We start from the raw sequence: 15038 nt of genomic DNA on the forward strand, positions 1-15038 counted from the left end.
TTGCAGGGTCTGTGCTCCACTTGGAGCTTCCAGACTGCTGTTCAAGGAAATTGCCATCAATGTCAGCCTCACCACCACTATTAGACATCTCATCCATGTCCAGGCCCAGCTTGAACCCATTTAACTTGTAATGGATAATGAGATAACAGCATGACATGCAGCAGCTGAAGATTATTTAAACACCCATCTGGTACCTGTTATGCAGCATACGTCCTATTGTTGTATAGGAAATATATGCCACCTCCCTCCCACATGGAAAGGAGATCTATAGATGTGTCTCATGCTACCCCTTCTTTTTGCAGAGCTGAGCTAATTCTCCTTCTCTGTGCTGTTTCTAGCATATCGCTTTGCATTTCCCATCTGTGTTTTGGGAGATGCAGTCCCTTCCAGGGTGGTGAGGCCTTGTGAAAACGCAAAAGAGCACAACGAAAAGTTTGCTCAGGACATCTCACCCCCTTCACACATCAGTCAGAAAAGACTCTACCATTAAACTGATTCACCCTTTGCAAGACAGCGTGGCACTACCCTTTATCCCAGAGAGATTCGGGGGTGACAGTTCATGTCTGTATTTATTGGACCACACTGATTCTACAGGGGAATGGTGAAATACCTGCTGAAGCCTGAGAGGTGAACAAGGCAACCTGCTCACACTTTAATTCAGGTGGACAAACGAGAATCTGCAGATCCCAGCTAAACAGCCTCATTTCTTTATCCAAACTCTTCACCTTCCTTTGTAGGACAGCTGTTTTGCTGAAATGACCCTCATGGCTCTGGCTCTCTGTGATCCCTCAGCAGCCGCGGGCCGGGTTGTTGTGTATCCCAAGAAATCACATTTCACAACGCAAGTTGTCAGCTCTGCAGATGGGAGTCCACATTCCTCTGTTTTTCTCAATCATGACTCAGTTCTGCAAAAACTGTTCTCCCACGTAAATTCTGGACCAAACCCTGTGTCTGACGCCCCATCTAGTGTTCACCACGGACAGATGCAGAAGCAGTCGGTGCAGAGGAAGGAGGCGACTGAAGAATTCCCAGCATTTTCGGCGGCATTAAACCACCTTTATAAAACTTATTTGTCTCCAAGAGAGCTTGGAGAGAGCCCAGGCGACGTGGAATCTTGCATATCCCACTACCAGTTCCCTCCTGTAGACTCTCTGCAGCCTCTGGGCGTCCAAGTGGAGATGGCAGCTGGAAAGCCCTGGAAACGCAGCTCCTTCGGTGATTGGCAGCCCACCCTTGGAGGACACCTGGGCAAACCCAGGAATGAAATCCATTCCAGCCTTGGAATGAGGAGCCAAGAGTCTAAGCTGTGCTCACCTCAAGGCTCGATGGCAGCTGGCAGCCTGGATTCTCTCAGAACAGGGAACAACGGCACTTCCTGGCTGCTCGGCAGTCGGCAGCACTGGGTGCTCTTGTCAAGACAGTCATCAGACCTTGAGCAGGTATTTTGAATACTAAATAACGCTGCTCCGTGTTTTTCTAATGAGATTTTAAAAACATAATGGGAATTACTGAAAAGTGCGTTTCACAGTTTTTTCATTAAAAAAAAAAAAGCGCGGAGAAAATAAACCTTTTTTCGGTGTCTCTCCTGCTTTGCAAACACACTTTCTGGGTGGTAGGGAGACAGTGAAGTTGTCAGGACAAAAAAATGAACTTGGTTTTAATACAGCAGCTTTCTGACACGTTCAGTGCTGCGAATTGCAGAGCCCCAGGCACTGCTACGGAAATCCTCGGGCTGTGTGATGTTGTGTGCACAAGCACTCGCAATTAAGCCTAAAACAAGCATCTCTGTGTTCTCCGTTAATCACCAGCCCAATTAGCACCTTGGTTAAGATGCAGAGAGGTTCCAGTCCTCCTCCCATCAGAGAGGGGATTGTTGTAGTGAAACTCTCACTCTGCCTATGCAATGCTCTGTTCACAACGCTTTCAGTTCTCCTGGAGCAGTGTGCTAAGTCTGTTAACTCATTAACACCTCCAGCTTACGGGAGACTTGGCTTCCAGCCTCTTCAGCAGCCCCAGGCTCCACACTCCAGGAAGTTTTTCTGCAGTTTCTGTTTTGGTTTCTTTTCCTGCTGAGCCAGGCTGGCGCTCAGCTGCCACCATGAAGCTCCTAAAGGCAGCTGTAATCTTTGTTCTTGTGCCCACTCCGACGCCGGCTTTTGACCCTCTCACAGTTTCAGTCGCTGTGGGAAGTGCTGCCATAGCTTGGCGTCTTTTCTCGTCCGGCTCCTGGTTCAAGTGCCGCTTCCAGGAGTGCTGCAAAAAGAATAACACTCTGAACTTCAGAGGTAAGGCAGTGGCAAGGGCACAGGGGGACAAGCTGGTGTTCCTTCCCGGAGTGGTGAGAGCATCCTTTGGTGGGATTGTGGAAAATAAGGGTTACCACCTACGCTGCCTCTACAAGGCAGAGGCTGCACTAACCTAATATTCCTTATCCCACAAAAAGTTGTGTATTCTGTTTCTCCGAGCAGTACTGGAGAATTTTCCTTGCTGGTTTCTTGGTTTATATGGGCAGAAATGGGCGGCTGTACTGGTTTATGGCACCATCGGGGCAGCAAATGCTATTGATAGGCCACATCAATGTGTATAAATATCTAAAGCAGGGGTGCCAAGAAGGTGGATCAGGCTCTTCTCGGTGGTGCCAACGACACGAGTCAACAGGCTGGGAACACAGCTTGGGAAAATTACTGAAACTTTACGTTTTGATAAACTAACTCTGATGTGCCTCAATGAACAAAGCCTGAGAGAGAAATATGTATTGTTTGGTTGAACACCTGGAATATAGAAATTATGGACCGCAAGGAAATTTTGTAGAAACCATTTCGTCAGACACTGGCAAAGACTCAGTTTCTGCATTGTAAAATCCCTACCAGAGGAAAAAGATACTAAAAAGACTAAAATTATGGACTAATTAGCATGAGAAGATAGAAATCAATAACCAGCAGAGGGTAGAATAGTAATTAATGAAAGAAAATTATGTAGTTTAGAACCGATGAGCAATAATTTCTTTGCTTGTTAAAAAGGTATAAATAACTGAAAAAAACTTGTGTCTGTGCGGAGGCTGCAGTTTGGTCGGCCTGGCCAGAATAAAGTAACGCCTTCCTCGCTGACACTAAAAAGCCGGTATTGGAGGGTTTAATTCACCCGGCGGATTGGTAACCAGATGACGCGCTGCGGTCGGTCCCTTCCATCCTGCCCATCCCGGGATTCGGGATCTCCGCCCTGCCCGTCCCTTTGCCCGGCACAAAGATGGCGGCGGCGGCGGCCCCTCACGGGGCGGGGGTGGCGCGGCCGCGCAGGCGCGGTGGGCGCGGGGCGGGAGCGCGGGGCCGCCATGGCGCGCTCGGTGCCGCTGCTGTGGGTGCTGCTGCCGGGGCTGGCGGCGCTGGAGCCGCTCAGCGTGGGCCTGGCCATCGGCGTGGCCTCGGCGCTCACTGGCTACTTGTCCCACCCCAGGTTCTACTGCAGCTACGTGGAGTGCTGCCCCCGCGCCGGGCAGCGCCTCAACGCCACCGGTACGGCGGGGGCGGGGGGCGGCCGGGCTGCCCCCGAGCTCGACCGGTCACTGGGCAGCGCGGCCCGGGGCGTGCGCGGTGACCGGCGGTGCTGAGCTGTCCCTCTCCCCGCAGCGCTGAAGGCGCAGCTGGACAACAGGCTCTTCGGGCAGCACCTGGCCAAGGACGTGGTGCTGAAGGCGGTGCTGGGCTTCAGCAACAACCCCAGCCCCAAGAAGCCGCTGATCCTGTCGATGCACGGCTGGTCCGGTACTGGCAAGAACTTCCTCAGCCAGATCCTGGCGGAGCAGGTTCACCCCGCTGGCCTGCGCAGCAAGTTCGTCCATCTCTTCCTGGCCACCCTGCACTTCCCCCACCAGGACCAGGTCAAGCTCTACAAGGTGAGGAGGGACGCGAGGTGACCCGGGTACCCCCAGCAGGGGGGTTGTCCTGCACATCTCCCCCAGGTTCCCACTGGGATGAGCTCAGTTGATCAGAACATGATGCTGATGATGCCCAAGGTTGTGAGTTCGATCCCTGTATGGGCCATTCACTTCAAAGTTGGACTCGATGATCCTTGTAGGTCCCTTCCAAATCAGAATATTCTGATTAATATTGCTGACAGCTGGGGGTGTGCAGCTGGGTTTTCCAAAGTTGATGCTTAGGAGAGACGGAAGGGGAAGTTCGTGCATAAAGTAGAAGGCACCAAAAAGCCGAGAAATCAAACCTGAGATAGTTTCCATTTCCTAGCGCTGTCCTCTCACTGATGCCATCTGCTGATTCCCGTGCTCGTTTGCAAGGAGAGTTTGTCGTTCCGGCTGCATTATCCTGGCGGTCCGGGATGGAAGGAACCTTCTCCATAGCCCCCGCGGGGCCGTGTTTTGCATTTATGATTGAAACAGTGTTGATAATGTTGAGAACACAGTGGTGTTTTGGCTGTAGCACAACAGCGCTTGCACAGCTTCAAAGCTTGCTGGTTTTTCCCACTCATATCGAGCAGGCTGGGGTGGACAGGAGATGGGGAGGAACACAGCCTGGACAGCTGACTCCCATTGGCCAAAAGGATATTCCATACCACATGCTGTCATGCTAAGCCATAGAAACGGGGGTTGAAGAAGAAAAAATTGGGGGGGCATTGATTTGCAAGGTGGTTGTTGCTCTAGCTCTGGCTGGACATTGGTCTGCATGGGTTGGGTGATTCCCTTTGCTTGTTTTTTTCCTCTTTCATTCACCAGCCAGTGAGTGTGGAATACTGAGATTTGACAGTGTGTCCCGGAATCTGTCACATACAAGAACCTTGCAGTACATTTGGTAAAGACCTTGTTTTTCAGTGGCTTTCAACCTCTTGTTCCAGGAACAGCTGCAGAACTGGATTCGAGGCAATGTCAGTGCCTGTCCCTCCTCTGTCTTCATTTTTGATGAGATGGACAAAATGCATCCAGGTATCATTGATGCCATCAAGCCCTTCTTAGACTATTACGAGGAGGTTGATGGGGTGTCCTACAGAAAAGCCATCTTCATCTTCCTCAGGTCTGTGCCACCAATTTCTGTCATTTTGAGATACTGAATACTTATTTATTATGATAATGATTTTTCTTGGGGACCTCATTCAAAGAACAGGAAAAAAAATGCTCTGGAGGGGAGATTCTCTGTGCAAAGATAGTGCAGAGCACTCTGAGCTTGTGCCTGTAGTGAAACAGGTCTGATGCTGTGTATGGCCACTGCAGCCTGCTGAGCTCATGAATCTGGCCCAGAGCACAGGACATAAGAGAGTTCACATTTTGGGATGGGTGCACTAAGTACTGGACCTTGCTGGCATGAAGTTAACTATCTTCAGAGCAGCTGGTTTGGTGCTGTTTTGGATTTGTGGCCATGGGAGTGTTGATAACACGCCAATGTTTTGCCCATTTCTGGATGATGCTTGCAAAGCCTCAAGGCTTTTTCCCACAGTAGGCTGGGGTGGGCAGGAGGATGGGAGGGGACACAGCTGGGACAGCTGACCTGAACTGCCCAGCAGGATATTTAATGCTGTGGCATGTCATGTTCAGCAATAAAAACAGGGGTGGAGAAAAAAGTGGGGTTGCAGCTTTAAGGTGATGGTTCTTCAGCATTCTCCTGGGCATTGGTCTGACTGTGGGGGTGGGGAGTGATTTCCTTAGTCCTCCTTGTTCTCCCCCCCCCCCCCTCTTTTTTCTCCTATTGAACTATCGTTATCTTGACCCACAAGTTTTCAGACTTTTGCTCTTCCTATTTTCTCCTTCCATTCCACTGAGGCAGAAGGGAATAAGCAAGTGGCTGTGTAGATGCTTGGCTGCTGGCTGGGGGCAACCCACCACACACTGATGGCTACTTAAACAATTGGAGACTTCCCCTAAATTTTGGCTTACAGGATTCTTTTTGCTGATTTGTTTGATATCAAGGAGATTAGCAGTATGTGTAAGTGGCTGCAAAAGAAATTCCGGTTCAGTTCTGTCTGTATTTCACCACTGTACATTTTTCTTTTATGATCAGCAATGCAGGTGGTGATTTAATTAACAAAGCAGCTCTTGACTTCTGGACAAGTGGAAAGCGCAGGGAAGATATTCAGCTGAAAGATCTGGAGCACTCGCTCTCTGTAGGAGTCTTCAACAACAAGAATAGTAAGTCACTTTGCCTCAAAAATGGGAAATTAATTCCTCAGTGGCTGAAACAAACTGCTTTGTGAATTCAGCCTGGCCTGTGGATCCTGTCATATGCAGGATCAAGTTTAGAGAAACTTCTTCTTATGATCTTTTTTTTTCACCCCCAACTTATCCAGGTGGGCTGTGGCACACCAGCATCATTGACAAGTACCTTATTGACTACTTTGTCCCTTTCCTGCCCCTGGAGCAAAAGCATGTGAAGATGTGTGTCAGGGCCGAAATGACAGCCCGTGGCTATGTTGTGGATGAGAACATTGTTCAGGCAGTGGTTGAAGAGATGACCTACTTCCCCAAGGAACAGAAGATCTACTCTGATAAAGGCTGCAAGACTGTACAGGCCAAGTTGGATATTCATGAAGACCTTGTGATGGGAGATACTAAAGCCAGGGGTTGATTTCCCTTTTGAGTCTCCAAAGCACTTTCAGAGCTTTTGGAAATCTGTGTATTTGCACTTACACTTTTTTACTGTTGCAGGGATTATGGTGAAAATACCAGTGAGCTGTATGGGCTTGGTAGCTTTTTTGTGTGTTTGGTTTTGCTGTTTTTTTTTTTTTTTAACTTAACATAGAATTGGGAACTTAGAGATCATCTAGTGCCACCCTCTACCCTGGGCAGGGACACTTTCCACTGAATCAGGTCACTCATAGTCCCATCCAGCCTGGCTTTGAAGCACTGTTCGTCTCTGAACTGGCTGGTATCCAAATGTTGCCTCCTTTAGTTTTCTTTTAATCTACAGAGAATTTCTAGTGTGACACATAGCACTGCATACAGCCTCTCTTGCTTTATTCTTCCAAGTGCTGGGATTATTAAGTATTTAATTCCTCTTTCCACATAAACTAGACTGGAGCAAAGGAAAACAGGAGTTTTTCCAGGTAGTCATATTTCCTTCCATGTACAGAGTCCTGTTCACATTCATAGTGAAATGGAGGGATGTGTGCTGTGTTCTGAACTATGATCATGTCTGCAGGGATGAACTCCTTGGTGCATTGCAGTAAGAAGATGATATGGTAGAAATCTTCCTGTGCTTCAGCTGGGCATCATCCTACATCTTCTGGTACAGCAATATGGAAAGTCACTACAAGCTTCTAGAAATCTGTTACTAAATAATAAAGAGAGGGCAGGGGAAGAGGAAGTAAGAGCTTGCCCCATGTTTCTTTGGGGAAAAAGAAATTGTTAAAAGAAATTTTATATTCTTTAAAGGGGCTAAGTAAATTTGTGACTCCAGGTCTTCCTAAACTGAGGGATACATCTGAGGGATTTGTTACAACATACTAGGCCAGTCTTCTGTACTTAACCAGAAAAATCTCTCAGGAGGTTTTGACTTGCAGTTTGTCAGGTTAATCTGTGTGTGGGCCCCTGGACCTGACGTCTGTAAGGTCTTTAGTACCTCCTTGCTGCTCCTAATGGTCAGGGTGTGGATAATGCTACTCTCACCTTTCTTGGAAGACACGTGGATGGAAGAGATTATTTTTAATAGTGTATTTTTATGCTGAAGTGTAAGCATAAATAAACAATGCTATACCTCATTAGTTAAGGATATTTTATAATAGCTTTTAACATTAAAGAATGCCTGTGTGAAAGGGTGAGTGATGAGTTAAGAAGCTGGGAAAGATCGATTTAACCTTCAGCCAGTGGGGTGGCTGGGGTTTAACCACTGTTGCAAGCTTTAACTCTTAGTCTCCCATTATTTGTGTATTGAATGTTGTAATGCAAGACAGAAGTGCCTTTCACTTTGTTGATTGTACTATGATTTTAAATTGGTACAAGGGATGAAGCTGGTTTTGTGCTGCATCATCTAGTCCCTCAATTGTTCTTAAACTTCCTTTAAGAGGTGATGCTGAATTACAGGTCTCATTACAATTATGTTAATTCAAATTAAAACAGCGAGTTTAGTACTCATGTTAAGCTCTAAATTAAAAGTGTTGATTGCCTTTTACAGCCCCACTGGAGTTTGTAAAACGTTGGCCAACTGTTCACACTGATGCAATCTCCAGAGCCAAACACTAGCAAGCCATTAACCTTGGGACATTGGACTGTCACTTTTCAGTGTGATGTTTTGCCTACTAACTGATTTATTCATAGTTGTATATGTTGCATCCAGTTTCACTTACTCCAAAAAGAAAATATTTGTGCTATTTTAAAACATTAAATACTACTGTACTGCAGTTGGAATAAATCCTAAGTTACTACTTCTCTCTTGGTTAATCATTTTCAGCTATAGCAAAGTACTAGTTTATGCAGTTTGCAACCAGCTGCATTGCACATTTCTGTTACACTTCCTTTTAAAGTGGGGGGCAGCTGTTGGCAGCAGCTCACACCTCACTGAAGGGTCAGTTGTGAACCACGTGTTGTCCTCTAAGGATGCACCCGGAATTGTCAGGGAGCTGCCTGGGAAGCACAGGCTCTGCTGTTCACTTGGATTTCACCACTCCTGGGACAGCTGAGCTGCTTCTTATTCCCTGGGCACACGGGGCTCTGGGGCCAGGCTGCCTCTGGCTGGCAGGGCAGCAGCACTTCCTATTTCAGTGTATTTAAACCATGGCCTCTGGTTTTATGAGCACAGTGTGAGGTCTCAGAACACTCCCTGCAGAAAGCTGAACTAAAGCAGCTGCTGCTTGTACTGGACTCTGGTAAGAACAGAATTCATTCCTGGGACTGCTCAGATCTTCTCACCTGGCCAATGGACTGTTTCTCTGGGCAGAAGACCTTTCCCCCATGACATTTTCCTTTAAGTTGTCTGATCCAGTCTTAAATGGCCTATTAAACAGAATAATGGCCAAAGTTACCCAGTCACAGCAAGAAAGAGCAGGACCTTAGCTCTGAAACCATACAGGGGGAGGAATAACAACAGGATCAGAACGATCAGATCTGGGAGTCATTTCAGGCCCAGGGCTGTATTTTACCCAGATGAAACTGCTGGCCAGGTCTGCAGAACACAAGAGAGATTAAACAGAGACAGTCTCTATCCTTTCCACATCATTCTTACTCTCCAGAGGAAGCTTTCATCTACCCTGGGCCATTCAGGGCTGTGATACAATGAAATACTGGCTACCAATGTATGGCAAATGCTTGTACTGATGCTGCACTGGCACACAAAGCAGAACCAAGATAGTTCTGGCAAAGCAACAAGATGCTTGGTTGTACTGATTCTCTTGAGGAGAAGGTAGCAGACAGCAGTACAAGTTTATCATTATTACACCTGTTTTTTTCCATTAGCCAGTTATTTGCCATAATCAGGAAGTCAGAGAAACAGATAAATACCTGAGTTCCATGCACTCATTTGCTGACAAATACTAGGATTGATAATTTGCATATCACACACCTTCAGAGCTATTGGACAGTTGGAGCCTCACTGGCCCTTTTTTTTTTTCTCCCCTAGCAGAGAAAACGTGGGTGGCTTCAAATAGAGCCTGCAGTGTTCAGGCAGTGGTAGCACAATGGGAGGAGGAGATGAGCAGCAGGGTTTTAACTGGTCTCTACAAAACAAGTTCATCCTAATTGAGCACACATACATCTAGGAAGTCTGCCTCTACAAAAACCACACGACTTAATTAGTATAAATGCTCCAGAAGTGCAGTTTCCACTCCAAGCTTGATTTGTTTCACCAGATAGCAGAGTCACATCTTCTGCTATCTCTGCCCTTTGAACTCCAGAAGGGAGATACCTGTACTCAAGCACAGCTTGAACAGCCAGGAATGCAGTGTGCTGTTCCTCAACATGGAGTATATTTGTGCAAAATTAATATCAAATCACTGAATGCAAAGAACACCAGAAGGTAGCTAAGAAATACATTTCTGATGAGAAAAGTTTATTTTGAACAGCAACTGGAATGAAAAAAGCCTCTGCAGTGCTCCCATTCAGAAACAAGTCTGACACCCTTTGCAGTAACTTCAGTGGGCACATTTTATAAGTGATTTTTTTTCCAAATGCCTTTAGATCTGCCTCCATCCCTGCCTCAAAAGCACACAGTATGGTGAGAAGATGAAAAAGGGAAACCCCTGCAAGCTGACCTCTGAATTCAACATGTAAGTGAAGAAGAGAAACCTCTTTTCCATTTCCATGGTGTAAAATTTAATCTGCACACCTTTCCCACGACGTTGCAGCCATTCCATGAAGCTGACTCACCACTCCCAGAGCACAATTCTCCCTCCTGAGATCACTCCTGGGAGAGCCTGCTGTGGGCACCTTTATACATAAAAACTAATCAAAAATAGGAACTAACTACACCAGTGTGGCATTTAAGGATTTTAACTCACTTCCTTGTAATATTAAGTCTGCTCTCTGAACACTATTCACAATAAAGAGTTTTATAATATTGGTTTGACATATAGGAGACCAAATTATACCTCTGTTTTGAAAAAGACAATGGCACTGTATGATGTTGGATAGAAGAGCCCAGATTTTTTAATTCCAGAATCTCCCCTTATCTTTACTGGGCCCAAGCTGTTGAAGGCAAAAAGACACATATTCTATTTTTAATGCATATTCCCACACAGGACAAATGAAGGCTTTCAGAGACACAGGAACTTTGATTAAAATTCTCAATATTGTCTAGAGATCATCCACAAAAGAGCAAAATCGAATTAAAATCAAGTCATAGTCTCAGTCCTTCTATACCTGTCAAGAGTCTGCCAAAGGGTTCCAATGATTGACACATGATTCAAGGAGTCTTGAGCCCTGCCAGATCCAGGAATTCCCAAAGCAGTTCCTTCTTACCTTCACAGCACAAGGCTGAAGCACTTGGGAGCCATGACTGGTGACAAAATAAAAATGCAGAGGCACTGCTGCTTATTTACACACCAGTTACAACAGAGCGTTCCTTTCTTTAAAAAGTACTTAAAAATGAAATGTCTCAGGTCCTCCACTTTGTGATTAAGTTAAATTTGCTTCTTTGCAGGCTGTAGCAATAAAGCATTAGAAGTCATAATAATAATCCAGCTTTGCATCCACAGTTTTACATCCTTTATCTGAGTAAATTCTCTCCTCTCTGGGGAAGTAGGTCATCTCTTCAGCTATCCTGCTCACAATGTCTTCATCCACAGTGTAGCCACGTGACTCAATCTCAACCCTGACACACATTTTCACATGTTTGTATTCCAGAGGCAGGAAAGGAATAAAGTAGTCAATGAGGTTTCTATCAATCAAGGTGCTGTGCCAAAATCCACCTGCAAAGGGAAAGGGTTTGTTAGTACATCTCTAGTTAAACACTACCACAGGTTGAATGGGAGCAAGGGGCAGATCACAGCTAAGAATTCACCTGGGATTTTAGAGGTCTATAATGCACAAGTCAAAACAAGCCCCTTCTCATGTTACTTTGTGCACAGTTTTGAACAGACACATAAATGTGGTCCTTTATGCTGAATGAATGGATTTTGACTGTGCTTGAGCCTCTTGCTCTCCAGGTGCTGGTCTCATACCTTTCCCTCTCTCACCTAGAGAAGGACAGATTTTCTCATATCAGCTCTCCCAGACAAGTTTTCTTATTCCTTTTTTTGGAGCTTACATCTAAACTTTTTCAGAAGTACAGGGAGTTTGCTTCCAATGCTAAATTTAGAGCTTAATTATGTTAAAACCCCTTTTCACCAGAAGTCCTGTGTGAGGAAACCTATGAAGCACTTCCCCCAACACATGCAGTCCAACAGGCAGCAAACAGGCTGGTGGCCAAGGTGCACACAGAGCTCCTTAATCTTCACTCATCCTGGGAGCCAACTGCAGGCCCCAAAACTGCATTTTTGCTCCTCACAAGCCAAAAACTGGAGGCCACATCAAGAAGAAACCATAGCTTGTAAAAATGCAGCTAAATGCAGCCCATCCTTTTTGTGTAACTTTCACCACCTCAAAAGCAATCCCAGTTTTACTCACTATTTTTGTTGTTGAAGACAGACACAGACAGTGCATTTTGGATATCTGTGAGCTGGATATCTTCCCTTGTCCTCCCATTTCTCCAGAAATCTAGTGCCACCTCTGTTATCTTTTCAGCTCCTGCATTGCTAAGTAAAGAGAAAACAGAGATTGTAGCTGGGGGTAATTTTAAAAGTTGAAGTTAGGAAGTAAAAGCATGGAGTGTACAGAACAGCAAGCCTGAGAAGCCACTGCTTACCTGAGGAAGATGAAGATGGCTTGTCTGTAGGACACCCCATCCAGCAGCTCATAGTAGTCCAGGAAGGGCTTGATTGAGTCAATGAGCCCTGCATGCATTTTATCCATTTCATCAAATATAAAGATTGACCGGGGACAGATGCTCACATTTCCCCGAATCCATGACTGCAACTGGTCCTGAGTGCCATAAAAATGAAAGATGCTGAAAGAGTTTGTGTTGAAAAGACAGAAAAAAATAGCATTCTGTTTATGGAACCTTGTCCTGAAGGAGTTATTTCAGTGGTGTCATTTTATTAGCTTTGCCTTCTTCACTAAAACACGGTTAAAAATGGTAAATGAAACCTCAACAAAATCTCGTGCTGGTTCTGAAAAATCTTAACACACCAAGAGATAGGATGGGACAAGCAGGAATTCTCTTAGATATTCCTGTAAAAAGCAAAAACAAAAGTGCATAGTAGGACAAAAAATGGGTCCCACCATGAATAGCCACACAAAGCCAAGTTCTGACAAGCCAGATGATGACTTTTGGCAGCACTTTGGTCCAAATATCCTTAATATAAACAATATTAAATTTGCTACCTGGCAGCAGCAGTGAGAAATTGCACCTGCAGTCACTGGCAGAAGCAGAAACAAAATGTAATTCTCTGTGTTTTAATCAATCACAAGTTAAATGAAGACAATTACAAGTCCTTCATAAAACACTGCTGTCCAGAAAGGCTAATGCTTTATTGCATTGAAAGATTCTCTCATTTAAGCATTCAATTTTTCAGCATTACATTCAAGATCAATAATGCATTAATTGGGGAAAAAAGGTTGATGTGCTGGTAGATGAATGAGAAATAACTGTTCTGACTATTTTCAATGATTCATCACTTTTTTATTTACTCTGCTCAGAGGTGTATTGGGGATAAGCAGCAATACTTCCTCCTACTGCCTTGGGCAGCAAATTTCCCAAGTGTATTCACCTCAAAACAAATGCAGAAAAGCATCATTTTATTTCAAAACAGCTCAGTTAAAAGAAGGGGGGAAATAAGTTGTAAAAGAGGAAATATCTATTTCCTCCATTTAGAAATCAGGTTTGTAGACCATCCCGTTCCCGTTTGTAACATACACAAACTGAATATCAACATGCAGTACTACAAGACAGTGGTACTCATTCAAACTGTGTTGTGAAAAAAGAACAAAAAAACCCCATAAAACACATCTGAGCTACTGCTCCATGGTATCTCCCTGCCTACAGAACTCACACAATTCCAAACACATTTATCTGTATCTTTCTGGCAGCAGAGTATTTTGTGATTTTGCTTTACAGATGGGAAATGGATCCACAGAAAACGAAAAAATCTGCTCAGTGTGCAGTAGAACAGACAATGATGCCTCAGAGAGCCAGTGACAGCTTGCCATGGTGCCTGACAAACCTGGGGGTCACCAGGTTTCCCAGAGCCGTGAACATTTTGGTTTTTTGCAGTGTCCACCAACATAACACCTAACCAGGAATCATGTTTATCTGTCAGTCAGTCCCATCTCCAAGCAAAATGCAGAATGAAAATTAAACCGTATCACTCTTCCCCTAAAGAGAGGCTCAAAACACACGCAAAAAACTTTACATTCACGGGAAAACCAATCCTGATGGATGTTAGGATCTACAGAGCTCTGTACAGAAGATTCCAAAACTGACATTGCATACACGTTACTGCATAAAATACCATCTAGGTCTGCAGCACTTATCATGCCATGACATTTGTAATTCATTGCAGCACAGCTCATTCTTACCTTGTAGAGATTGATGCTGTGAGCGTGAGGAAAGTGTAAAGTTGCCACGAACTGATGGACATATTTACTCTGCAGACCTCTTTTATAAATACTTTCAGCGACGATCTTACTGACAAAGTTTTTGCCTGTTCCAGTCCACCCGTGCAAGGAAAGCGCGAGAGGTTTTTTGGCGTTGGTGTTGTTCAAGAAGCCCCTCACGGCTTTTACAACCACCCTGCTCACCAAGTGCTGCCCGAACAGCCTCTTGTCCAAATTCTCCTGCAGAGCTGCATGGAGAGACCACACAGTCAGCGGCGGGGAGCGGGCGGGACGCGGGGTCACCCCGCCCGCTGTGGCGGCCGCCAGCCCCGGGCAGGGGGCAAAGGGCCGGCCGGGCTGGAGCGACGGCCCACGGGGAGGCCTCGCGGGCTCTGCCCGGCTCCCGGCGCCGCCGCTGCCCCGGCGCCCTCCCGCCACCTCCCCTCAGCCCATCCCGGTCCCGCACCGGCGGCGGCGCGCTGGTCGCGCCGATACAGGCAGCACTCCCTGAAGTAGCAGTAGAGCCGCGGGTAGGAGATGAAGCCGGTGAGGGCCGAGGCAGCGGCACCCGCGATGGCGAGTCCCAGGCTGATGGGCTCCACGGCGCCGGCCGGCGTGAGGAGCGGCAGCAGCACCAGCGCCAGGGCCGCCCGCAGCACGCCCCGCCGCAGCTTCATTGCCCGCCCGGCCCCGCCGCCCTGCCGCCGCTTCCGCCCCTCGGCACCGCTTCCGCCGCCGCCATCGCGGGTGCGGGGGGAGGCGGGGCCGGCGCTGAGGGGCGGTCGCCATGTTTGGGCGGGAACGGGCGGGGACAGCGCTGAGGGGCCGCCGCCATGGCTGGGCGAGTACCGGTCGCTGTTGGCAGGGGCAGGCAGCCCCGCGTAGTGGAGTTATTAAATATTGCACGCTGTGGCTGTGTCTCCGGGTGTTAGACGAGAGGAATCAAAGAATCAGCATGGTTAGAAGCGACCTTTAA

The 15038-nt window shown here is 46.6% G+C and overlaps 2 protein-coding genes across 4 annotated transcripts; one reads left to right on the top strand and one right to left on the bottom strand.

Moving 5' to 3' along the window:
• The first annotated feature begins 206 nt into the window (after positions 1 to 206).
• TOR1B (torsin family 1 member B) lies at positions 207 to 8365 on the top strand. Of its 3 annotated transcripts, XM_069031746.1 has the most exons (6): positions 207 to 627; positions 738 to 2285; positions 3627 to 3892; positions 4846 to 5021; positions 6003 to 6130; positions 6289 to 8365. In XM_069031746.1, exons 2-6 carry the CDS (start codon positions 2099 to 2101, stop codon positions 6564 to 6566), a joined length of 1035 nt encoding a protein of 344 aa, XP_068887847.1. In that variant the 5' UTR covers positions 207 to 627; positions 738 to 2098; the 3' UTR covers positions 6567 to 8365. The 3 variants fall into 3 exon arrangements, with proteins under 3 accessions (XP_068887847.1, XP_068887846.1, XP_068887848.1); XM_069031745.1 differs by having other exon boundaries at positions 207 to 2285; XM_069031747.1 differs by lacking the exons at positions 207 to 627; positions 738 to 2285 and adding an exon at positions 3311 to 3512.
• A 1594-nt stretch (positions 8366 to 9959) lies between these two features.
• Positions 9960 to 14795, bottom strand: LOC138119652 (torsin-1A-like). Its single transcript, XM_069031748.1, has 5 exons — positions 14529 to 14795; positions 14045 to 14310; positions 12273 to 12448; positions 12035 to 12162; positions 9960 to 11337 (listed from the first exon to the last, which is right to left on the bottom strand). Exons 1-5 carry the CDS (start codon positions 14737 to 14739, stop codon positions 11087 to 11089), a joined length of 1032 nt encoding a protein of 343 aa, XP_068887849.1. The 5' UTR covers positions 14740 to 14795; the 3' UTR covers positions 9960 to 11086.
• Positions 14796 to 15038: the final 243 nt, after the last annotated feature.

The sequence above is a fragment of the Aphelocoma coerulescens genome, chromosome 17 (assembly GCF_041296385.1).
Source record: "Aphelocoma coerulescens isolate FSJ_1873_10779 chromosome 17, UR_Acoe_1.0, whole genome shotgun sequence".
NCBI lineage: Eukaryota > Metazoa > Chordata > Aves > Passeriformes > Corvidae > Aphelocoma > Aphelocoma coerulescens.